This window comes from Puma concolor, chromosome A1 (assembly GCF_028749965.1).
Source record: "Puma concolor isolate L17-30 chromosome A1, mPumCon1.1.hap2, whole genome shotgun sequence".
NCBI lineage: Eukaryota > Metazoa > Chordata > Mammalia > Carnivora > Felidae > Puma > Puma concolor.
This window is the reverse complement of record NC_141667.1, coordinates 12,767,101-12,794,486: the sequence shown is the minus strand read 5'-3', so window position 1 is coordinate 12,794,486 and position 27,386 is coordinate 12,767,101. Positions and strand designations below refer to the sequence as shown.

The window sequence follows — 27,386 nt, the reverse complement described above, 5'->3', positions numbered from 1 at the left end:
ATAGTGAAATTCTGTATCAAGACCATCAGTGGAACGACTCTTTGTCCTGAGAGGCAGGACTTTCCACTTATTCTTTACGTAATCAAACAAATCTCTTTTCCTACTTCCAAATATTGGTTAGTTCAAATTCTACAAATCACATGATCGTGACCTTCCGTTGCCAAAATCCTGAATTCCGAGTGTGCCTATTTTGAAAGCTCTTCCGGGAACTTTCCACTACAGCACAAGAATTTGACAATCCTAGTGTTTTCCACACTGAAAAACAGGATCTATAACATCACGGAGGCTCGCCCAAAGTGAACCTATTATATATTCACAAAATAACAGCACTGCCTTAGAATTGAGACACTTAAATCCTATGGAAACCCCTTTATCGGGCAGCAGCAGCAAAGCAGCAAAAAAGAAACTCGAGAAACCCTCCGCCTTCTCATTTTTAAGAATCTCATATGCTCCCACTCGGTAGAACAGAACTGAGACTCACACATTTTATTTGTCTTCCAAAAATAGCCAGCACTGTGAACACAGGGAGAGAGATAATGAAGACCAGATGCCTACCTTCACTGGTAGCCACATTCTTCTGGGCTTGGGTCGGCGTGTGATCTGTACTTGAACTCACGTCGGATGAGATGCTTGAGCTGCCTTTGCCTGGAGAAAACAGGAATGAGCAGCTTTTGAGTTTTGTGATTTCAGAACCGGACCATGCCTTCTACTCTGTCCCATACCAAGCCATATCACTTGTTTCCAAGAAAGGAGCCATAATACCAAGTATGGAGTTTATTAGGTTTCCTGCCTTATGCATTAAATATCTGACCCATGTAAGAGTGGAACTAAAGCCCCATTATAATATGGCTTGACTGTAAACTCAGACAAGATTATAAAACATACGATAACGTAATTTCATTTTGGCATGCACGTGAATAAGTAAGGACATGTGGGAAACACATCCACGGCATTAATTTTTTATTTGCAACTATAAACTATACATTTCCCAGCAAAGGACAAAAGCACATCTAAGAATGAGGCATTACCCAAACAGTAAGAGCCTGCTAGCTCCAAATAGTTGTGGCATCTTTTCTTTTTATGTTTATTTATTTTTGAGAGCAAGAGAGACAGAGCACAAGCGGGGGGAGGGGCAGAGAGAGGGAGACACAGAATCTGCAGAAGACTCCAGGCGCTGAGCTGTCAGCACAGAGCCCGAGGCGGGGCTCGAACTCACCAACTGTGAGATCATGACCTGGGCCGAAGTCAGACGCTTAACCGACTGTCACCCAGGCGCCCCTATTCTTCTAACTTTTAAAATAAACATATACATTAATAGTGCTAAACATTCTCAAAATGTCACACAAAAGTCTGAAAATACGAAGCTGACTCACGGCCTCATGAAGGAAGTGCCAGTGACTGGCAGTGAGCAGAATTCTAAGATAACTCGCGTGGTACCTGCTACAGACGGAACGTGTCCGACCGCCCACCCCCCAACACCAATTCATCTTAAAACCTAACCCCCAATGGGATGGTATTAGGAGATGGGACCTTTCGAAGGGTATTAGATCATGAGGGTGGAGCCCTCATGAATGAGACTAAAAGAGACGCCAGACATCTCCCTTGGTCTTTCCATGTTATGAAGACACTGGAGAAAGACAGGCATCTGTGAACCAGGAGAAGGGTCTTACCAGACACTTCGATCACTTCAATCTTGGGCTTTTCAGCCACCAGGGCTGTAAGAACTAAAGTTCTGTTGTTATAAACCACTAGCCTATGGTATTTTTAAAATAAAGTTTGTTTGTTTGTTTATGTATTTATTTATTTATCTTGAGAGAGAGAGAAACAGCAGAAGCAGGAGAGGGACAGAGAGAGGGGGGCAGAGAATCCCAAGCAGGCTCCCCACTGTCAGTGCGGAGTCTGATGCGGGGCTCAAACTGATCAAGCATGAGACCATGACCTGAGCTGAAATCAAGACTCAGGGCTCCAACCCATGAGCCTTGAGATCATGACCCAAGACAAAATCAAGAGTCGGAAGCTTAATAGACTGAGCCACCCAGGCGCCCCTATGGTATTTTGTTGTAGCAACTTCAACAGGCTAAGTTAGCTGGTGCTCATGGCATGTCCTTAGTTCCCTTGAGCGTGGGTAGAACCTGTAACCTCTAAGCAACAAATAAGGTAAATATGAGGGAGTGCTGAAGATGCAATTAAATTCCCCAATCACTTGGCTTTGATCAAAAGGGAGATCATCCTGGGTGGGCCTGGCCTAAATAGGTAAGCTCTTTCCAAGCGTCTAGAGGAAAGAGACCCTGCCCATTGGCCCCAAAGAAGCAAGCAGCTGTGAGTTCTACCGCTGCAAGGGAAACGAATTCGGCCAACACCTGCATGAGCATGGAAGAGACCCCAAGCCTCAGAGGAGCCACAGCCCTGGCCAATGTCTTGACTACATCTCTGTGACATCCTGAACAAAGCTCCCAGCAGATCCTGGCCCAGAATTCCATCCCCAGGGAACTGTCGGATAATAGATGTATCCTGTGTTCCGCTGCTCTGAAGTTTGTGGTGACTTGTCACACGGCGATAGAAAACTAATATAATGACCATCCAATTCTATCACAAATGCGCTCTTCTCGCTTAGCAAGTTAGGATCAAAACCCTTACATGCAACTGAGAAACACGTTCCCTGCGCAGTGATACGTGCCCTAGTTTCGTGGAGTGCAGTCACATCTAAAAACAGAGTAGAAAGTACAAAGGCACTTCAACTTAGGAGCTTCGGGGATTTGCTTGTGAATGTTGAGAGTACTGGAACAAGCCAAGTTCATGGGTGATATCACCTGAGCAGGGAAGTCAAAAGGCTGTTGTCTCCTTTCAGCAATGCCCGTTGTTCACTGTGACTCTTGACTCTGAAACAAGTCTGTCATTCCAGTTGTCCCGGCCCATTTCCCATCTTACGCGCTCAGAGTTAGCCAAGGTGACGCATAACTCTCCATGAGTTTGTGTCTAGCCCAATTTTGTGGCCTGGCAGTGGTCGCCATTTATCTGCCACGCTCCACCTTTGGACAGGGTTGACACGTTGGATGGGGTGTGTAGTTTGAAGCCTGCCGACCTGCTCTCAGACCTCAGTCAGCCCCTACTCGTTTTTGGCCTTGGCCACTCATTTCTCCTCCAGGAGGCTCAGTGTCCACATGTGGTAAGAGAGATGGGTGGACTGATTCCCAGCAGCTTGGATAATCTGTGATCCTAGGAGTCCCTCACAGTGCTCCTTAAACCCGAGCAATGCCAACACTCCCTTTGATATGGCAAAAAGCATTATTGCCCACCACTGATGGAGACTTACATTATTTTTAGTATATTGGTATTTAGCAATGCACAAATGGAAAGCTAGAAATAAACTCCATACGCTTTAACCCTGATTCAACAATGAGACCAAAACAAAGTAACACATTGAACACGAAAACAAGAAAGCCCATAAAATTCAAATTAACGGCATTAATTTCACGTGGCAGATGATGTTATTTTGCAGAGATTAAATTGCCTTTCAAAATGTTAACACAGTACCGGCTGCGAAAGCGAATGTTCTCTGGGTTAGGGCATGTCCGTGCTCCCCCTGGCCCGTGTGAGGGCTCAGCTGAGCACCACTTTTCTCCATCCAGAATCGGGAGTCCTCCCTCCCAGAGCAGGAAGACAGGTCACTGGGCCTTCACTCCGTCTGTTTTACTCATGATCTTTAAGTCTTCTCCTCTTTTATTCCTTATTGGCCCCTAGGCATTGAAATAGAACTCCTATCTTAAAAGATAGGCATAAACTTGGACAATGAAATCCTGTGGCAGGACTCATCCATAAAGGGGAACCAGGATACAACGATTTATTATTTTCATGCCTGTCATCAAAACGAAAGCCCAAAGCAAAATAAATTCTAGAGGAAATTCTCAGACAGGTCTGAAAACAGAATGCAGACCCCCTCAGGGGACCACAAACTCCAATTTAAGAAATGCTGGTCTATGAAGAATGGGAAGAGGCTAAGAAAACAAATAATATTATCAATGATATTAATAATAACAGCTATGTATACTGCGCTGTGTAGCCTAGTAAATACTTTCTTCATCACATATTGACTGTGCCCTGCGGCTATGTTTTGCAATCACTTTTTCATTACTGCCCTCCCCCCCAAGGAACCTTGTTAGACATTTCTCCCAATTACCCCAAAAGATATTGTAATACCACCAATATACTATATATGTTATGCACTGCGTATATACCTCTGCTTTTTACATTAAATGGGGTTCTCCCCCCCATCAAGAACCATTTTTTGTCCCTTTGAGAATCTATGTCCTTTGACAGTAAAACACTGAGTATTTAACAAATTAACTAATTAAGGAAAGCAAGATCATAGAGAAATGCATTCCATTCTTGTTATTCATGGTAGTTATGTTCTATAAAGCCACCCCAAACCATGCAATGACAAGAATGGATCACTGCTTCTAGGGGAAAGACAGGGTTAGCTTTCTGCCAGCTGCTGGACACATTTTTGTCCACCCGTCAACACATACCCTTGTTTCATGCGTGTTTCTATTTAAAGACACCTTATACTGTTGATTGATTCGCACTGAACTTTAGGCCAACAGAGCTATACCTCAAGCTTAAGTGAACCTTATCTAATAATACATGTGAGACACCTCCCAACCTTCTCATACCTAGAAACGTTACACAGCTCTTCAGCATGACGCTTGAAGGCCACCTTAGAGAGTGAAACCACCGAAGAAATGCACACAAATCGAAAATCGTGGTGGTCAATAAGGCTGCAAAAAGGACATTTAGTCATAGCAGAAGAGCCAAAACAAGAAGACAGGCATCACCTTGTTCATCCCCAGCTGGGGACATGCACGTTGGGAGACTCAGATTTTCCTCACTCTGTTCATGTCCGCAAATGACCACAAAAACATGTATTGATTTGGGGGTTACAAATAAATTTCAGCAAATACACAAATTTGCAAATTATGGAATTCACAAATAGTGAGCATCAACTTATATAATCTTGTATTAAATATGGTTTTGCAGCTTTCATGTGGACCGGAGGGAGTATAGTCTGTAAATGACAAATCTCATATGTGGATTTGTAATTTACTGGTCTGAGGATTCAATAAAAATAACCCAGAAACAGCACTTAGGAAATACTCCACGAATCTTAGAATAAGTTCATATTTTTGGATGCTATTAATATGCTCTTTGTTTCTACCCTGCTTCTGGAAACATAACCATCTCCCCAGTGAGTTCAGGAAAAAGGTGTATGTTTCGGGGTGGGAAACTTGTAACAGAAATGTTACAGGAGGAACTCAAGAAGGAATGGACGAGGGCCTATGTGTCAAAAACAGGAATTGGAAGTATAACAATGTTCTTGCAAGCCAAGCTATGGCCTTAGAAAGATCATCCTACATCTCTTACCTTCAGACAATGTTTGGTTGAATAACTGCTGTCTACATCTTGGCCAAGTTGACACATAAAACTGTCCATCAGTGTCAGACCACAAGAGTTTTAATTCCATATCTACCAGTTCCAAGCAACGTGTCCAGGAGAACATCTCTCTAATTCTCTAACGTTCGTTGTCTTTATCCATAAAGTGGGGATAAATGCAAACAAAAAAACACTACCTGTTTCCTCTATAAATGGGGGACTGTATCCACCCTTCAGTGTTTGGGGACGTCGCTAGGAGGAAAAAACAGGATCCGGCTGGTAAAGCATTCGATCATGCCCATGGCTGTCAAGAGCCCACCCTGTGATTGTTTAGTACTGACCCATTTATTACAGCCTAATTTGTATCAGGAAACAGGAAATGAAATTTAAAACACTAATTATTATTACACCATTACATGGATATATGGTAGTAAATAAATATTACACATGCATGTAAATTAAATTATACATACTTTATACAGCTGGCGAAAATCCCTCTGGTATGAGCAAAGCCGATAATTCTGCTATCTGACTGCTTTATGTAACTACGTGAAAGTCTGTGTATTTGATCAATGGCCAAAACCCTCATTAGGGGTTATGAGCATATCAGAACTACGCCTGTTAGACTTGGTAAAGAACCATGTTACGCTTTATTAAATGTCCTCCCAATTGGGCTAAAGGCCCCAAAATGAGGATAGTTGAACCAACAACTAGGTATCAGATACAAATACACACCAAAGCAAGTGAAAACTAACTAGTGTGCTGATGTTGGTCGATGTTATTTGTACCAGATTAACATACATACGTGTAATTCTCAATCACAGTGTAGTGAAACTAGTCAGCTGATTGATTACCCCGGTCAGTTGGGACACACTGTTAATCCGGGGATGTTAGCAGAAGAAAGTGCTGGTCCTCTATTTCAGCCATGCTGTGAGAGCGTGCCAGGTTTCCACAGTGTTTGAGGAGAAAGACCATGTTCATTAAATGGGGATCCTCTCATAGAGAACGATTTTAAATCTCTTAAAGTTCCCATGCGTAAAATCTGCAAAACTAAGTCTCTTCTCTCTTTTCCTTCCCAGTGCCCAGGCTGATTTTGTAAATGCAGGTATTTAAAACGAGACAGTCAGACATTCCACTGTCATTTATTGATAACACGAGAAGGTAAAGGGTAGAAGAGACCAGATCAATCGATACATGACAAAAAAAAATGAACCAAGGGATCCTACGGTTTTGAACATTCTTAAGAGTCCAAGAAATTACCTGCAAAATTGATTCCTTATATAACTTCCAGATTATATGCATTGAATTCATTCCTGTGGGTTTCAGCCATGGACTTCGGATATGAAATCCACAAACCAGCATGTGCGCCCACGTGGGGGTCTTAGCCCGCTACATTTCCTGTTCCTCTCAGGTACCTTCTTTTCAAGCTGCTGTTGGCACACCCTGAGAGCATGGTTTAAAGACTAAATGTCTACACCAAATGAAAGAGAATTCTTTGTAATATCTCAGAATTAGATCACAGGAGTGGTGGGGCATATTTGTATGTTGAACTCACTGTTATTTTCCTGATTGTTACCGTGAGATATTTTCTTATCTTCTTTGATCCACAGTTCAAGGGTCTATACATGCAGAATAATAATATTAGTTACCTCAAAGAATGATCCGGCTTAATCCCCAGCCCAGGTGCATACAGGGTTTGAAAAAGAAACTCGTATCATGAAAGCGTATTAGTCCTTTCAGACCACAGGGGAGAGAGAGATTTAACAGAGGAATTCTCCAGAGTCAGAAATCTTGAAGTAGAGGGAAAGGAGGGATCGGATCCTGAACTTTCTGCTTTATTTTGTTATGAGCAAAAATCAGTCGATGGTGCCCTCTGTATTTGCTTCTCCCCCAGAGAAGACCGCAACAGGGGATGAAGAGGGTAAGAGGAAGAAAGGAAAGGAAGCAGAAGGGCAAACGTGAGTCCCGGTTCTCTTTTCACTTCAAGCCATTTAATGTCCTAACTAGTATCTTCCTTCCTCCACTTTCCCAAAGCACCTAGCAACTGATCTCAGGGCCACTGAGCAGGATGCCGGCATCTATAACGTGTTGGCGGTCCAGGGCAGGGCTGGAAAACAAGACAGTTAAGTGAACACCTGCTTCACACCCCGGAGGTGTGCCGGTCCCTTCCTGCTGAGACGCTGTCATTCTTACAGGTTTATATTCAGCCTAAGAGAAGCCAAGGACGCTTTTCAGCGTTTTTCTCAATTGCTAAGAGAGGCAACGTCCACCCAAACACAAGATCTGGTTCAGAGTGGGGGCATTCTTTAAGTCCATGAAAAATAGGTACAACATAAAATCTGCCAGAAAATGTAACTATTTTTAAGTGTACGATGTAGCGGCATTATTTACCTTCACGATGTTGTACAACCATCACCTACTATTTCCAAAACTGTGCATCACCTGACACAGAAATCCTGCATCCAGGAAGTAGGAAGTCCCCACTCCACCCGCCCCCAGCTGCCGGTAACCTCTGATCTGCTTTCTCTCCCTGTGAGGTAGCCTATTCTAGATACATTCTCTAAGGGGAATAATATAATATTTGTCCTTTTGTGTCTGGCTTACTTCACTTTTGCAAGGTTCATCCGGGTTTTAGCATGAGTCGGCACGACATTCCTTTTTACGGCTGAATAATATTTCATTGCACGTATCTACCTATTTATCTATTTCTCTCTTGAGGATGGGCTTTTGTCTACCTACTCTTCCTTGGGCTACTGCGGGTAATGCTGCAATGACAGGGTGCTGGCTTCCACCGCTTGTGGCTTTTGACTCTCAAACTTCTGGTGCACGTTGTTTCCTGCCGAAATCAGATCCTGAGAGCTGTGGCTGCAGCAGGCGAACAAAGTACACAGAGTTCTTCCAGGAGAGAAACACGGGACAACCCCGCTGCTGAGTCAGCAGCTCCCCGACAGGCCTGCCGCACCCCCAGGAACGGAACGTCATGCGGGGATACGGGGTGTGTTATGTTACCTCCAGGCAGGGCTGGATGGCTGCCGCCGCCAGTAGCGATGAATCGAGAACAGAAAACCAGCGCGCGGCACAGATGCTGAGAGAGCAGACACAGAGAGGCACAGAAAGGGCTTGGGGATCCAGACACACACCTGCGGCAGAAGCTCTGCCCTTGGAAGGCCTGCGAGGCTCAGACTGCACGCTTGGGGGCCGCCCCCTTCTCCCCAGATGGAGACTGCCTACACTCTCTCTCTAGGAAAGGCAAGAGCTTCTGCCTCAAGTAATTCAGGGCAGGAAGGGGTGGAGGGGTCCCACTCCCAAGTCACAGGAGCGAAACCACGACGTGAAATGCAAGCCCAGGGCTTACCCACACATGACCCTGGAGGAGACCGATCACTGAAGTGGTGTTAGCTTGGACGCCAAGGGCTAAAAAGAGGCAGAATTAGATAGAAATATAAGTTGATCAGCAATCGTTCGCTGCACACCCTGTCGTTCTTTTTCTTGGGGGAAGAAAGAAGCCACACTCGGAGAAAAATCTCAATTAAAACCCACCATTTCCGCACGCCTGCGGAAGGCTGTGATGAAGAAAGAGAAAAGGGCATGACTGTGACACAGTCCTCTCCAATCCACAGGAGGTGGCAGACAGCCACGTGTGGGCCCAAAGCACAGCGCGTGGTGCCGGAGGGCGCGGAGCCTGGCGGCAGGCTGCTGGAATAAACCCAAATCTTGGCTTCACTGCCAGCTGAACGGTGGAGCTTCAGGCAGCTTTCCTGACGTCTGAGCACCACAGTTACCCCATCTTTAAAGTGGGACGTTGGGAAATAGAAACTCACAGGGAGCATCTGTGAGAATCAAATGACAAAGGGCCATTGCTTATTATGGCATGTACGTAGAAAAGGTACTTAATACCTGCTAGCTGTTATTAACCATCTTGCCTATCGATACCCTCAATCAATAACTCAGTTTAACTCCGCAACATGTGAAAGCTACTGCACGCAAAGGACTCTGATTGACTGTGGAAAACGCAGGACAGTTTTGTATTGGGTTGGGGAGAGAAACCACAGGCACATGAATAGAACTGAACATAAACACAGTATATTAAGTTTCTGAATCAGATCATTGAGTGACATCCCCAAATACTATTTGATTCGCGGAGTTTCGCTGCTGTTCAGCGTGACTGCTTTTTCCATATACATAATGACATTAAAAATATGTAGAGTCGGGAGCCTGGGCGGCTCAGTCGGTTGAGCATCCAGCTCCGGCTCAGGTCATGATCTCGCAGTTGGTGAGTTCGAGCCCTGCCACAGAGCCTGGAGCCTGCTTGAGATTCTGTGTCTCCCTCTCTCTCTCTATCCCTCCCTTGTTCATGCTCTCTCTCTCTCAAAAATTAAAAAAAAAAAAAAGAAAAAATTCAAAAATTCAAAATAAAATAAATATGTAGATTAATTGAAATCAATCCTATTTGTCTTCTCTACGGTATCCTCAGCTCCATGTGGGTAGATCCCTTAGCCTCCAAAGCAAGCCTGTGCTTGGCATATTATGGGCACTCAGTACACGTGTTAAATGAGTTGGCATAAGAGGAAGGTCCTAAGTGAATACGCTGGAAATTTCTTTCTTTTTCCTTTTTTTGTTTTTTAAAAAATTTTTTTAACGTTTATTTATTTTTGAGACAGAGAGAGACAGAGCATGAACAGGGGAGGGGCAGAGAGAGAGGGAGACACAGAATCGGAAACAGGCTCCAGGCTCTGAGCTGTCAGCACACAGCCCGACGCGGGGCTCGAACCCACGGACTGTGAGATCATGACCTGAGCCGAAGTCGGGCGCTTAACCGACCAAGCCACCCAGGAGCCCCTCTTTTTCCTTTTTTGGGAGAGAGCACGAGTGTGCGCACCAGTGGGGGAGGGGCAGAGAGCGAGGGAGGGAGAGACAGAGAGAGAGGGAGGGAGAATCTTAAGCAGGCTCCAGGGCAGAGCCCAACTCAGGGCTGGATCTCACCACCGTGAGATCATGAGCTGAGACGAGATCAAAAGTCGGATGCTTAACCGACTGAGCCCCCCAGGCACCTCTGGAAATTTCTTTCTTTTTTTTTTTTTTTTTAATTTTTTTTTTAATTTTTTTTTTTAAATTTTTTTTAACCATTTACTTATTTTTGAGACAGAGAGACAGAGCATGAACAGGGGAGGGCCAGAGAGAGAGGGAGACACAGAATCTGAAACAGGCTCCAGGCTCTGAGCTGTCAGCACAGAGCCCGACGCAGGGCTCGAACTCACAGACCGTGAGATCATGACCTGAGTCGAAGTCGGATGCTTAACCGACTGAGCCACCCAGGCGCCCCTGGAAATTTATTTCTAATGGAATGGCCCCGTAGAAACATTTCTGTAATGTTTCCTAGTAAGCACTGTCCCTTCCTTACAGACGCCACTCAAATCTATGTTGGCCCAGAAGAGTCTTTACACAATGGCGATGTGTTGAGTGTGCAAAACAGAACTCAGAAAACTCACGCGGATTCCCAGTGACGACACAGAACACAGTAAGCTGTACTAGCTTCCTGTGGCCGCTGTTAACAAATTGCCGCTGACCACGTGGCCGAAAGTAACAGAAATTTCCTGCCTCACAGTCTTGGAGGCTGAAGGTCTGAAACCGAGGTTTTCAGTCAATTCTCCAAGAGGAAGACCCTGCCCCATGCCTCTCTCCTAGCTTCCGCTGGTCGCTAGCAATCCTTGACGCTCCTCAGCTTGCGGGACAAAACTCCAATCTCTGCCTCAGTCATCCTGTGGCCATCTTCCCTCCATGTGTCTCCGGGCCCCTTGTCACCAAGGCACCAGCTACAAGGCTCCAGCCCACCCCAGTGTGCCCTCATCTTAACTGCTTACATCTGCACTGACCCGATTTCCAAATAAGGTCCCATTCTGATGCTCCAGGAAGGACCGGAAGCAGAGGGGGGGTGTGTGTGTGTGGAGGGAGAGGAGGGCCACTTTGCAACCTGCTAGATTTTCCAACACCATTTTCTGAAAAACTGAACGGAAAGCAGAAAACCCCGCCCTGAGTCTCTCATACAAGCATTTACTCAAGTCCTATTGCCCGGCAATGTTGCTGTGGGTGCAAAAGATTAGCAAGCGGGGCGCCTGGGTGGCTCAGGGGGTTAAGTGTCCGGCTTCAGCTCAGGTCATGATCTCACGGTTCGTGAGTTCGAGCCCCGCATCAGGCTCTGCCCTGACAGTGTGGCACCTGCTTGAGACTCTCTCTCTCTGCCCCCACTCCACTTGCACTCATTCTCTCACACACACTCTCTCTCTCTCTCAAAGTAAATACACTTTAAAGATGAGCAAGTAGTATTTAATGCATCCTGGAATGCAAGAAGCCCTAAAAGAAAGGGTCTCCCAGCTCGTGAAAAAGCAAGCGCTTAGCACACCATCACGGGGGTTTTCAGTTGAAAAGGCCGGGCAATATTTCACTAAAGGCACCACCGCAGAGCCCGCTTCCCTGAGCCTCACAGCCACCTATGGGCCTTCAGGCAAGTCCACGAGAGTTAACGCAGATGTCAGCCGACGGAGACACAGATGCCGCCTTCGCTGACAGATGGGGCCTCACAGCTGGGCTTCTGAGCAGGGTACCGAGAGGATCGGACCTCGGACAGGCTCAAGGCTACGTGCACCAGCACCAGAATTTCCACTGTGCTCTAAGCCGCCCAGAAGATGTTTTTTTTTACTAATGGCAGCATCACTGTAATTTGTACCAGTGATTTCGTCCAAAGACCACGAGCGGACTGCATCTGCTTGAATATGACGCGCAAGGAAACAGGGGAGCTCTTTCTGAAGTTCAGCGCTGTTTCCACGTGATCTGGACGCGGCTTCACAGCCACGTGATTGATCATTTCCTGGCATCCAGAGCCTCTGGTGCCAACAAATGCACCACCGCGTCTTCTAATTCCCCCTCTCACTCATTCATTCATCCAACAGGCCGCGTGCCAGGAGCCCGTCTTAGACACCATTCCATGATCAGCATCTTGGTGGCAGAGGACCTTGAGAGCAGGGAAAGAGCGGAGAAAACACCAACTTTACCTTTCAGCGGAGAGTCTACTGAAGGAACAGGCAGCAACATCCTCTGAGTCTTTGTGGCTTTCTGTGGCTCAGCCCATCAAAAATTAGTAATAGACCTTTGTACCCTATGGCCACTGATTGATTTCAGAATTAAAAAAAAAATTTTTTTTAATGTTTATTTATTTTTGAGAGAGAGAGAGAGACAGAATGCGAGTGGGTTAGGGGCAGAGAGAGAGGGAGACACAGAAGCAGAAAGCAGGCTCCAGGCTCTGAGCTGTCTCAGCACAGAGCCCGATGCGGGGCTCGAACTCACGAGCTGTGAGATCATCACCTGAGCCGAAGTCGGACGCTCAACAGACTGAGCCACCCAGGTGCCCCCGATGTCAGAATTTTTATACAAAGCACATTTATAAGTGTTTACCTTAATTATCACTGATGATCAATGTAAATTGGTGGAAGTTCTGAATAATAAATTCTTAAAAGGCATTGATTCTCCTTTCATGCACAAGCAGTAAATCAACCAACAGTGAAAGAGAAAAACGAGCTATCTATTTCAGAACTTAATCTTAATTAATATAAAACAATCTTAGGATCTTATATGTTCCCCATTCCACACTGGGCAAAATTCTATTATCAAAATTCTGTATCAGTGGAACGAAAAAAGATCCAACCATCCCTACTTCGTAAACAGGATTATAACAAACAAGTTTCTCTTCCACAGGAGACACAGGCACCAAACACTGTTGGGAAAGCATTTAAATGGAGAAACTGGAATTCTCAGCTCAGATCCACATTCACTCCCTGACCAGCCAGGAGGCCCTTGGTAAACTACTCAAGACTTCTCAGTAACAATCCAGACCCACTGATTGGGGGAGAGGGAAATTGGAGAAGCTCATATTCAAGATCCCTTTTAGTTTTCAATTGCTACATTCTCCGTTTTCTCCACTTCCCCAGAATCCAAAAGTTACCAACTGTGTAGCAAACTACAAACTGCTTTACAACCATAAGCCAAGACACAAAGAGACCTAAAAATTAGTTAAAAGTTGAATGACAGAGACAAAGTGGTTAGCCAACTTCCTCCTTCTACTGAATTGAAATTATATAGAATTATACACATAATTATACACACACACATACATACATTCAAATACATATTTGTACACACATACATTCAAGTCACCAACTCACAGCTGGATTATTTCACTGCTGTGTCTTCTTGGGTATGTGACCTCTGAGCCTGCCTGTCCAGTGTGGTGATCTTAGTCCCCAAATGAGAATCTTGATTATATTACCTGCCAGGCTCCCAAGAGTATCGTTATTCTCTTCCTATGTCTCTTCCACTTCCCTTGGGTTGGGAGAAGTTTTCTTTAGAACCACAGTGGGAAGCTACAATCTTATTCCATAGGAGTTGAAGTGCTTATCCTTGCCAGTAGGCAACTCTGAGCACGGGGCATTTCCAAGAAAGTATGAATGGCAACAAGAGAGTGTCTCACAGACAGCCAAAATCCTTCTGAGTCCTGACTCAAGGGAAGGAGAGGCTAAACCAGTACCCTGAGCGCAGTAATCACCCCACCCCTCAATCCATTCCATCCCCTTGACTTTATGTAGCTGTCTCACGGTTCAGTGATAGTGACTTCACTTCTAGCTCCAGCAGGGAGCTCTGCCTGTCCTAACTCAATCAACATGAACCTGTCCTCACCGCACAATGATTAACTGGGCAGAAAATGAGGGGCCGTTGAATGGCCGAAGCTTTCCAACAATAGAGACAAGATGCTCTCTCTCCCTTTCTGGATGGAAGACCAGGAGTTGTGCGCAGCCATACTGCATTGAAAAGGACAGTCCACCTGGGCGTAAAGATACACGCAGCAGAACAAACACAGAAGGAAGTTAGGTAAGCCTATCGCTAAGGTATTACCCATTGTAAACAGTCCTGATGCCTGCTCCACTGCTAGAATTCTGTTGCATGAGTCAGCGAGGAACAAAGGAGAAGTTCTGTGTGCTGCACCTCGTGGTGAACATTGAAACTGCAGACGTGTTATGCTTACACATACAACTTGCAAAGAAAAACATTGCATCGTAAAGCTAAGACACTTGTTTTCCGTGTGCAAGCAGCACTTTCTTTCTTTAGAAACTGACTCCATGAAAGGCTGAATAAGTACCCAGTAGTAATTTTAACAGTGATGAATTGTAAGATTTTAAACAGGCACAACCAAGTAAAATAAGAAGCAGTATATGCAGCCACATGATAAAATCTGATAAGGTTTTCCAGACCTGGGAAATAGTTTAATTTTCTCTGGGCAATGAACAGATGATTTGATAGGTCTTTCTTCTTTTAGCAACCTTAATTCAGCTTCCACCTATAATCTATGTGGTATTTTTCAAAGCGTTGTGCATTAACAAAAAAAAAAATCACTCTCCCTAAATTTTGCATTTATGGCCCTTTTATCATATAAATTGTGGTTATAACCTAACTTGAGGCTTGCAGGGGCCAGTGAAGGGAAAGGTCTGGCTTCTATAAAATGAGATACATTAAGCAAAATAAATCTTGCCTGAAACTGAAATAGTTCTTGAATATAGTAACTTAGGAGCTAATCTCTCCTTTCTTTTAAAAATATAATAACTTTGCCTTTTGGCCAAAATAGATATACTCCACCAAGAGCTGTGGCTTGTTTCTCCATTCTCTTTCTTGATGTGCTGATACTTGGTTGATAGCTGGAAAATTTCCTAGAATTCTTTTCCCAAACTCGTCTAGCACAAAGTCATCGCTTCATCCATGAAAGTGATGGCATTCTGACCATCCAATCTAGTCTGAAGGGAGAATAAGGCTCAGGGATTTAAGGTTTCAATCTATTCATCAATGTCTCCCTCTACACTCTGCCTTCATTCACCTTCTTGTAAATCTTACACTCATCTTAAAAAGCAAGCTACATTTGATGAGCGCATTTTGTGAAACCCAGACGGGAATTCTGGATATGTTTACGCCATGCGTATGTTCATGAAGACTTCGTTGGAATGCAATTTACAGGGCTTTAAGTCACTGAAATAAAAAGTAAGAATTTCAGGGATTTGTGACGGTATTTTTTTCTCCGTGTGATACCATCTAGGAAAATGTTTTCAGATGCATGATTTGCGACAGGCAGAATAATAATCTTGCCTGCCTCAAGATTTACAGATTCTTTATAAAAGAGGAGATGGAATTAAATATTCCGGCCCTGTTTTCCCTCCTGGCCTCACTACTGATTCTTCCCCATCTTTTCAAGATGTTACCAACATAGACACTGATCCTCAAACCATCTGATCATGTCGTCAGCCCAGTTTAAAACTCCCTAACAATTTCCTATTGGGTTCTGGCTTAAGCCCAAACTCCCTACAGTGGCCCACAAGACTCTGTGTGATAAATAGTCACTGCCTGTCCTCCTCTCAGAAGTCACCCCGAGGATCCCCAGAGGTCTCTGTCTATTGCGATCACTGCCATCCACAGTCCCAGGTGCTTGGAGATATTCAATATATACCTGTTGAATGAACTAGGTAATACTACTATAAACACAGGCTTTCCCTTTTAGATTTACCCAAATTACAAATTAACTAGCTTTTTCAATACAAAGAATCTTCACCTACAGAGAAATAAAAAATTCATGTAGATCAATGTGAGACAGACAATGAGTTTGGATATCGATCACAGAAAGGAAAGGCCACTGACATCTCTTTAAGTTCCTAGAAAAACTGCTTAAAGTAGTTTGTTGCCAAGTAGAAATCGGACAGGGGCTAAGAGAAAATAAACTAATGAGAACAGATCAGAAAATAAATTAGTTGTTTGGGTGCCTGGGTGGCTCAATTGTTTGAGCATCCGACTCATGATTTCAGCTCAGGTCATGATCACAAGGGCATGGGATAGAGCCCCACATCAGGATCTGCACTGGGCACGGAGCCTGCTTAAGGCTCTGCTCCCTCCCCTGTTTGCACCCTCTCTCTACATATAAATAAATAAATTAGTTGGAGGTAAAGGAGGAGGATGCTGGTGACCAGCCCTAGCCCATTAATACCATACAAAGGGTACACCCATTAGGTCAGGATGATACAGACAGGACAGAAATACCAACGTAACAAAACAGGAGCCCAGAGGTAATTCACTTCTAAATGGTGAAGGCAGAAACGTAACACAAACAAATCGGTGGAGAATGGAAGAATTCCCTGAGATAGCCAGGTATCCATTGTTCAGAAAATCATATCCTCGTCCTCCTCAAAAATAAAGTATAACAGTCAAAATAGATCAACTTTTATAAAAATAAGCAAACATTTATCAAATTTCTAGAAGGCAGAAGCCTACTAACCTAAAAGCTAACATAAGAAAGTGCAAAAGAAATTATCAAGAGATTCAACCTTCGACAAATTTTGAACTTCCGTATGTCAAAAATCAACAAACAGTAACATATATAATTGAAGTCACACAGTCGGTTAGGGGGAAAAAAATCACAAGGGGCAAATGTCTTTATTGTTCAAGGAACTCACGGGAATCACTCAAAAAACAGTAAGACAAACACACAAATCAGGAAGGAACACCAGGCGATTCCCCAGAGGAAAAAAACACACATGGTAAAACAGAATGTGAAACAGAGTTTAACGCACTGATAGAAACAAAGCAAACAGAGTGTTTGTTTTCATGGGAATATCCATTGCGTTGCTACAAGAAAAAATACATACAAGTACTTTAAAGCGTCCGGCCACATGCACATCAAAAGCCTTGATATGGTTTAAGCCCTTTTACCCAGCAATTCCACTTGTCCTTCAATTAACACAGGAGTCTGCTACTTCCTTACCTAATGTATTCTTGAATTTGTCTTTAAAAGTAAACTATGCAGGTCAAGTAGCTGACCATGTTGTTTAAGGGGCAGGACGGGCTACATGATTTATGGGCCCCAGAGCAAAATGAAACTGTATAGTCCTTACTAAAATGTGATTAGGAATTTCAAGAGATTTCAAGAGCATTAAATAAGCATGGGACCCTTTTGAACACAGGGCTCTGTGTGACCACAAAGGTAGAAAATCCACGGATCTGGCCCTGCTAGGGGGTGTTCTGTATCCAGACTGCTGGGGAAGAAAAGGAAATTTCTTATTGTGTCCATCCTGGCACTACCCTTCTGATCCTGCTTAGCGGAGGAGAGGCTTGGGGGGTGGATTAGGGAGAGAGCTGTCTGTTAAGAGGAAGGGTCCTCTTCTCTGGGGAAAGCAAAAAGTAGGTCCTGGAGATGATGCACCTGAGCAGACATGATGCCAAAGCCTGGGCCATTTATAAGGCAGCCCCCAGCAGGGTCTTCTCATCATGGAACTTAGTCGACATCCAGAACAGGCACCCAGTCTCTCTTCCTTCCCCCTGGGCTGCAACAGAAGTCAGACAGAGAGCCTGACCGGCATGGCTCACACCCAGCCCAGCCCTCTCCTGCCAAGGGATACCAGGCCAGGAGATACCAGAGTGCCACCACCCCTAGAGACTGGTTCACCTAGTGTCTCTCAAATCAAGCAGCACCATGGGAAAGGGATAAGAGGTCACGGATAATTATCAAGTCTGCTTGTATGTCACTAGAGAAATTCAGCACGCAAAAGGTGCTTTAGGAACAGCAACGTATACAAATTGGGGAGTGTTTGAAAGTGGCCATTCATCTTCATTTTAGTGTGGGGAGAACATATGCTAAGATGCCGAAGTGGAGAATTAACATCTACTTCTGAATAATTAGAAACAAAAGAAACTCTCTCTGCCGCAAAAACACATACCCACAGAGATCTCTGTATCATACAAAAGTAAACTCTACCATAATATGCCTACCTGAATGCACCAGACTTTACTTTCAAATGCTTTTTTCTCAGTTATTTCAGGAGCGAGCCTTAGCCCAGTCGGGCATGACCCGACATTCTGATACAGCACGTTGCACGCTGTTGAGACGAGAGTTCTTACTCTTGTAGACGAGAACACTTCATCCTAATCCCAAATGTGTGTTTGAATAAACCGCATAAAATCCCTGAGCCTCCATTTTTTCTTACGTCAGGTGAGAAGATGAGGGCTCAGAAGTTCCCCGACCTCTCCCAGCAGCCAACCCCTATCGAGCACGTTCCGCAATCTTATTATTCCACCGCATGAGATAAGACCTATGTTACCACCCCTTATGCCCATACAAGGAAATTAAGGCATAGGCTGTGCAACATTCCCAGAGCTCGTAAAGGAAAGCACCAGGCATTAGACGCCCTGATCACCACATGACATCATGTGAATTTTTATTAGAGCCTTGTAGGGAAAAGCCCAAATGCTGGGACCAGCACACTTAGATTTGAATTCTTTTGTCACTTATCACCTCTTTGACTTTGGAAAGATAGTGAACTGTTGCAGCATCCTGGTTTATAAAGCGGGGTCCCGGAGTGGTGGGTGTGCTGTGAATTAACACACGTAAAGCACCTAGTTTGATGCCTGCCCCTAGCAAGTACTCGGTAAGTGTTCCTTATTAATACTGTGCCGAAAGCGTGGATTAATACAGTTGTCCGACACTTCAAAATTAAGATCCTAGATCAGCCCTTTAATCTAAGCAATTTATTCCAGATTAATAATCAGGTTAAAGAATTCCGACCAGGGCTCTCTTTGCCACTGGTTCTTCTATCGCTGTGCTGGTCAATCCGGTCAGCCTGTAATTTCCCAAACTCACTATATGCAGGGCCGCCTTGCGCCCCGTTCCAACTTCTCCGGTAGCTTAGAGTGACATCTCTTTTTCTCCTAAATATGACCCTAATCCATTGTCAACTCTTCCACAAACAGCCTCCTGTGGGTCTCCGGGACCCCACCCCACTTGGAATTTTGGCGTCATTTACAGTCATTTGGCTCTTACAATTGTAATAATCACAACTGACATTTATAGCTGCTGTGGGAATATACTGATTTGTTTTTATGTATATCTCCCCGCTGCACTGGCATTCCTAACTTTTTACGTGCCCCGGGATCACGGCCTCTCATACACTGCAGCTGGCAAAAGGGTCACACCGTGGAGCCCTCAAGAGAAGGTCACTGCTGACAGCAGGGCTCCACAGAATGGGGCAGGGGATGACAAATCCTCAGTGGACTTCTTTTCGTGCGCAGGTATATTTTGTCAATCTAAAGAATGATGAGATTCTTTGACAGTGTGCATAGATCCACCTAGGAGAATAACAAAGCAACTAAAGTTAGCAATGGGGAGGGACGCAGAGCATTTAGGGAGAAACACAGCATTTCCATCGCCATCGAGAACTTTCATAACACGCAAACGCAAACGAGAGGGTTGGCTTGGGCAGCTTCTTCGGCAGCCCCTGGAACACAGCGTGCCACAAAGTACAGCTTATTATGGAAAGGTCAGTCTAAATTTCTAGGAACCTGAATTCTGGAACATGTCCCAGGCCACCTGTGAGTCTCTACTGTGGACCTGCCCCTTCTCTAGAATCAGTTTTCCTGGTTCCTGAAGCCCATCTTCAGCTTCCTGATCCAAGGCAAAGCCCACCGTCTCTCTTTCCTCTATGTCCCCTGCGTGAGCTGGAAATAGCAACGCCTGCTCCTGCTCTTACGCATCAAGAACTTAGCCTGTCTGCGGGGTGGCCAATGAGGACGCCCATCCCCCCCCCAAATCTACCTCCTTCACCGAGTAAGGAATAGACACACCGCTTCAAAGAGCCATTATGTTTACTGGCTTAGACCGCCCAAGATCAGAAGAGATACACTCCTAACCTTCTCAACTGTCAGCTTTTCAAATGCCTTGCCAAATGCTTGACCTCTTTGACCCACCACATGTCCCTTCTTCCTCTACAATGAAAAGCCTGGACAACCAGGACATGAAATCCCCTGCCAGCCACCTCAGCCTCACGGTATTTACTTTCATCCCGTGGTGTAGAGGTGGACACAAATGCCGTAAAACCGATCTGATTAGTATCGCTAAGATCAACTCCCTCAACAGGTAAATATGAGGTGTCTAATGCATATAAAACACAATATGAGTTTTGGACAAAATAATGTAGCGTTAAGGAAAGAACTGAGTAGACTGGATTTTTGATATTAGGCTACATCGTAAGAAACTGCCATTTTTGTGGGTAAAAAAAAATGTCAAGATCAACCATTTCACATGTTCAACCTAATTACAAACACTTATTTGGGACAGCATGCTAAGGTTGGTGATGAATATGAAGTACAAAGAAAATGTCATTGCATGGTACCCACAATGGAATACTCACTTCTACTGAACCTTCTCGTGAGTTACTAATGAACGCAGAGAAGTAACATTCAACATAAAGTAAGACAATCCACAAACTTCCAATAAAAAGGATGGAAATTATGTGTTACACTAATAAAACAAATAAACAACAATAACCACGAAACCCGCACATTGTTATTTCCATCTCTTATGCTATTTAACTTCTTACAAAACTCTTGGGAAGATCAGCGTATTAATTTCTTATCTAATATCTTCGCACCAGAAAACTTCATGAGAATTCCATACTGAGCAGAGGAAGACTAAGGTCTGCTTACTTCCAAAGAAGAGGCCAGTGACAGAGAATCTGGAGGAGGTGAGAAAAGAGAAGGCCACACGAGGGAACAGAATGATAAACAAATGTTAGGCAGCTGTATTCCAGTGCAGCGGACTGGCCTTCGGTCCATTGCTTTTCATTTTAAAGGCTCTAAAATTTCAAATGTTTGCAAGGACAATTGTTCTACAAGGAGAACAGTGTTACTTCCCATCCTTAAGTACTTCCTAGCCTCCAACCAAATCATAATCATGCAGAGGCGTTATTTGGATGGCACTTCCCTTGGGTTTGAATATGCATATTTTACTTACCCTAGAATCCGTCATTCATCAGCGCTTTTTTTTTTTCATTTTAAAATATGAACAAAAGTTTGGCTCTAGGCTAAAATGTGAGGTAGGTAAGCATAGGATCAGTTGTAAACTTCTCCAGATAACGAAAATAATCCCTCACTAATAAAATTTCTTTTCCCTTTATGTGGCCCGAGCAGAGCTAGGAGTGGAATTTCAGTTTTTAATCTATGTAGAAAACAAAACACAAACACTAACGGCTTGAACTAGATGTGTAGACAAACATTCTCCTCTCTGCGGTGATGGGGGTAGTCAAATCAGTTACAGTGGTCCCCCCTTTATATGCAGGAAATATGTTCCAAGTCCCCAGTGGATGCATGAGTACCAAACCCTATATTCACACCGTGTTTTTTATATATATATATATATATACTTACCTATGATAAAGTTTAATTTATAAGTAGGCACAGTAAGAGATTAACAACAATAACTCATAATAAAATAGAATTAAAACAATAAGCTGTAATAAAAGTTATGTAAATGTGCTCCTTCTCTCTCTCTCTGTCTCTGTCTCTCTCCCTCTCTCAAAATATCTTACTGGCAGTATTACCCTTCTTGTGAGGAAGTGAGATGATAAGATGCCTCTGTAATAAGATGAAATGAGTTGAATGACGTAGGCACTGTGATGTAAAGTTAGGCTACTGTTGACCTTCAGATGACTCGTCAGAAGAAAGATCATCTGCTTCCAGACCGACATTGACCATGGGCAACTGAAAATGTGGATGGGGGGCGAGGGAAACTGAGGTACCACAAAACACACCAGCAGCCTAGGACACAGCATTACCACAAAACTTTCAGGGGTATCCACATTTTAAGTGGAGACTGAATTTAAATAGACCAATAGTGTGGATTTCAGGCATTCCAAACAGAGGAGGAAAGGTTATCTGAGATGATGTCAGGTAGTCAACTAGGGACTTTACATAATAATCCAATTTGATCTTCACGAGAACCTTACGAACTGAGCCTCATTATTTCCATATTCAAGGAAAGAGAATTAGATCTCACACACAGAAGTTGAGCTTTTGCCCCGGTTCCCAGTGCGACTCTATCCCAGAGCAGAAACAGGTCCATCTGACTCCAAAACCCTTCTCCATTATTCTGCGCCAGCATAAATGAAGTGGGTCACCACCAAATTTGGAGGTAGAGAATATCAAATTGGACTAGATGACAAAAAGCAAGACGACCTGGATTCCAGGCTAAGTTCTAGAATTTTCTAGCTAAAGGACTTAAGTTTTCTGAGCTCCAAAGAGCACAGAGATAGTAGGTGTTCAATGCACGCTGGTTGAGCCCAAAGATATGCCTTCTACGAGCCTCTGATATGCCTTCCGTGCAGTGGCCTTCAAGGGGCCCTTACACCACACCAGGCAGAGGGCTAAATATGGGGCCATAAATGTCAAGACTCACATCACAAGATCTGGGGTGAAGAAGACTGATGTCATTAAGCTCTTGGACCTGCCAAGTGAGAGAGAAACCTGGAAGCTGACACTTCCCAAGTCAAGCCTGGTCTATTCCTAAGCCTTCCCCCTTTGCCCTATCCCTTAACAAGGACATTACACTTGAACCTTCAACAATGCATTGGTTAGGAATGCCAGCCCCGTGGAGTTAAAAATCCATTTATAACTTTCAACTCCCCCAAAACATAACTACCCATAGCCTACTGTTAACCGGAAGTCATACTGATAACATAAAAAGTCGACAAACACCTATTTTGTAAGTTATATGTATTATGTGCTGTATGATTGCACCAAGGTAAGCCAGAAAAAAGAAAATGTCATTAAGAAAATTGTAAGGAAGAGAAAATACATTTATAGTCCTGTTCTGTAAAAAGTCTGCATGTGAGTGGACCCATTCAGTTCAAAACTCTGTTGTTCCAAGATCAATTTTTTTTCAACTTTCCAATTAATTTTCCAAATGTATTTCCAATTTATAAAGTGAAAGTTGCACTTTAACACCTTGCCCCATGCCCTGTAAAATTCTCCAGTCTTAACTTAGAGTTATCATAACCTGCTACTAGCTAGGGGCAAAATCGTGTTGCAATCATTCTGTGCTACAGAGATGCTGAGCCCCAGGAAAACCAGACTCAAGTCTTTGAACCACTGAGGGGATAAAAAGGGCAAATTGTGGTCAGTGTGGTAAAGACTCATCCACACAATTAAAAACGTGCCTTCTTTACACAGAATTCTTCTTGCTGTAAATCGAGAAAGGAAAGAGGCAGGAAGTAAAATAATACTACCACTATAAGGTTAATAGAAAAGATTTCCCCAAACACAGCTACCTGACTCATTCATTTATACGACAGATATTGATGTGGTCTCCGCTTTAGTGACCAGGCATTAGGAGCTAGGAGCCTAACAGCCATACCACCTCTGCTCTCAAGACACTATCAGGCTAACCTGAGACGCATAACCATCTCTGCAAATGCCAGAATAAAGGCAAGGGGCTCCAGAGTTCCCTGTAGGTGAACTGGGAGGAATAAGGTGATCTGGAAATTTAGACAAAGGTTGAGTTTACACCCCAGGCAGAGTGAAAGGTCCAGAAGCAAAAGAGAGCACTGAGCATTCAGGAACCACGGATAATTTAGTGGGGCCGCAGAAGATGGAAGGAAGAAGGAAAGGAGAAGAGAGACGGTCGGGAAACTTGAAGTCTTGCAGACCCCGGCGGAGAACATGGACTATATGCAGACAGCCGCCAGGCACCTTGGAGAGCGCTTGGAAAAAGAACACGAGCGTCCCAGGCTGCAGAAAGCCAGGTCGGGCTACTACGGAGGAAAGGGACTGGAGACGGCAAAACTGGAGGCAGTTAGACTGGTTAGACAGATGTTCCTAGAAGTAGAAGTGGTGGGTGGACAGAAATGAATGGGTTTGAGACACATGGCTCCAGCAGAAACGCCAGGAATTTGTGATTGGACGGTCGGAGTGAGGCAGGCGGAAGAGTCACAGATGGCACCCAAGATGATCTTTTCTCGTGCTCAGAGGAGTAAGCGTTGCCAAGTGTGTCGCATATGAGCAACTGAAGAGGAGATGGTGTTGTCATCATTCAGGTGTGCCGAGATGCTGAGCCGTGGGAAAACCAGACTCGAGTCTTTGAAACCCTAAGGGAAGGCACCAGGCAAGCTGTCGTCAATGTGGTCAAAGATCCGTCCACACAGTCTGAATCATGCCTGCACCCAGAGGCGACCAGAAAACAGATTCCAGTCCCCATCTTCCGTGCCCAGCTTCCTCTTCACACTCTCCCCGTGCCTGTGAAATTCTCAAGCGCTCTGATTTCCCCTCTTACCCCTACCGATCAGGCACAAGTAGGACCCAAAGTCTGCCTTCCCTTCCACTTGCTGCTTCCAAGCAGATCTTTACATCACTGTGGACCCTCAAGGTCAAAGATAGCCTAAAACACATTGTAAAAAAAAAAAAAAAAAAAAAAAACACATTCCACATATGAGTGAAAACATACGGTATCTGTCTTTCTCTGACTGACTTATTTCACTTCGCGTAATACCCTCCAGTTCCATCCACGTTGCTGCAAATGGCATGATTATTCTTTCTTATTGCCCAGTAGTATTCCATTGTATGGATAAAGAAGGTGTGGTTTATAAAAAAGTCATTCTTTTAAGGAAAAAAGAAAAGAAAAAACACGGCACGGGCTTGGGATGGTGAATGAAGTACTAATTCATTGGTTTTTTAAACACGGAGGATCAAGTGTTGGCCAATTCTTCAGGGCAGCATTCATTAGCTGAGCGCAGATGGAGAAGCCACTGAAACACGAGGAGGACCTGTCCACGACCACTGCCTGAATCTCATCTGTGCGTCGTCACCTCTGATGACGGCATCGAGGCCTCGCTGGCTGAGCCCAAGGCTGGCTTGGGAAACCCGACAGGAATGGTCAGAAAACAAAAACAGCTATTGGGGCCACACGTTGGCCTGATGCTACTACCACCGGAAGGCTTCTTAAAGGACAGCGTCCGGAGCTGTTACTTCTGACTTAAAGAACAGGAAAATAAACAACGCAGTTCATCAAGCCTCTTTACGCACAGTAACTCAGCGTGACAGTGACTCACCATCACTGCACCTGCTGCGTCCACACAGGGATGTAGGTGCCAATGGGCTGCCCACTCATACCCAAGGTTACAGGGAGCTGGGGTCAAAAACATGGGGTTTCTTGGGATGCCTGGGTGGCTCAGTCCACTGAGTGTCCAACCTCAGCCCAGGTCATGATCTCACAGTTTGTGAGTTTGAGCCCCACGTCGGGCTCTGTGGTGACAGTGCAGATCCCGGAGACTGCTTTGAGTTCTGTATCTCCCTCTCTCTCTGCCTCTCCCCTGCTTACACACACACTCTCTGTCTCTCAAATAAATAAACATTAAAAATTTAAAAAAAAAGAACATGGGATTTCTTGCTATCCCTCCTCTTGTATATTCATCCTTCTTTCTCACTGGATGTATTTAAGTAATTCCATTAGTTACAACAAGAAAGAGGTTTTCGTGATCAGCACCGTTTCACTGATTTCCAGCCAATCAAAGAATCAAAACAAAATAGATTCACAATATCAAGAGAGTAAAATGACTGGGTTTTTTTTTTTAACATTTATTCATTTTTGACAGATGGAGAGAGACACAGCACGAGTAGGGGAGGGGCAGAGAGAGAGGGAGACACAGAATCCCAAGCAGGCTCCAGACTCTGAGCTGTCAGCGCCGATCCCAATGCGGGGCTCAAACCCACAAACCGTGAGATCATGACCTGAGCTAAAGACAGACACCTAACTGACTGAGCCACCCAGACACCCTGACTTAATTGAATTTGTTTTAAAAAAGAGATTGGACTAAAATCTTTAAAGGAGGAACAAAGCAAAGTTCTGATGGCACTGGCCTTCAAAAACTTGTAATTTAGGAATTACTCCATGATGTGCATGGAAATGGAACATGGATGGACGCAGTGGTAGGAAAAGTCATACACACACACACACACACACACACACACACACACACACACATCCCAGTTGCACATAAACTGTAACTGAGTCAAGATTATAACATTACTTCTGTTTTGTGCCACGGTTGTTCCATGTGATGACCAAAGCCATGAATTTACACACCAATACGTTCGAATGTGCAGTAAAATCAGCCTCAGATATTTTTAAAGTGATAACTTATTTGGGGAATAATAGCATTCACTTTAAAAACTTCACCATTTAGTTCTGATGGTAAATAAATCACACAACAGTCTCCCTGCAACCTACCAACCCTGAGTAATAAATCTCTGAATTCAACATTACACCAGACATAACGCTGTAAAGTAAAAAGTCTAGTTTTAACTCCGTGACCTCAGTCTTGCCTCTGCTGGACAGTAAATCTGATGCAAAATGAGCAAATATGGGTGGCTGAGTTTCAACCTGGCATAACAGTGAGGCTTTGTCAAGGATCCCAGAATTTAGAGAGTTTTTAGGAACAAAAAAAAAAAGTTTGAAAAACAAAAACATATGCTAAACAGCTGGGGGTGGAAGACTGGAAAGCTGGGAAGAGCTTTTACCTTAGCTAGGAAAACATTCTATTTAATGACCTTTCTTTTTAGCTGACCCATTCTACAGTTTTCTTTTTTAATCTCTAAAACTATTATTTCTAGATGGCATATGTTAGACCGATATTCATTCATTCGTTCATTCAATTAATATTCAACAATAGTGTTATCGTCTCTTAATAGATCTGGGACCCTGAAAAAAATATTTAACTTCACTATACCTCAGTTTCTTCATCTATAAAATGGGGGCATACTTGTACCTAACTTAGAGGACACTTTAATAATAGCCATGTGTCCTCTGTGACCAGATACCATGTCAAAGCTAAGATTTACAACAGCGAATAAAGCAAACCAGATTCCCACCTTTAGGAAGGCAGAGGACATAATTAGGAAACAAAAATAAATAAATACAGAACTTCAAAATACACAAGGACCTGGAGTAAATGTATAGAGCACCACTGAATAAAAAGGGGGTGGGGCCTACTTAGCTGGAGGGATCATGAAGGCTCTGCTGGTTGGGAACCTGGAGCTGAAATCCAAAGGATGGGAAA

At 44.1% G+C, this 27,386-nt stretch overlaps 1 protein-coding gene across 2 annotated transcripts in view; it reads right to left on the bottom strand.

Annotated features, from left to right (window-relative positions):
* The window catches only part of FBXL7 (F-box and leucine rich repeat protein 7), a 395,240-nt gene that overhangs the window by 290,088 nt on the left and 77,766 nt on the right, over positions 1 to 27,386 (bottom strand). For both annotated transcript variants that reach the window (XM_086676335.1, XM_025924703.2), the window contains exon 2: positions 556 to 645. In XM_086676335.1, the coding sequence (XP_086532461.1) occupies positions 556 to 645 (90 nt within the window). The remainder of the gene's footprint in view (positions 1 to 555; positions 646 to 27,386) is intronic.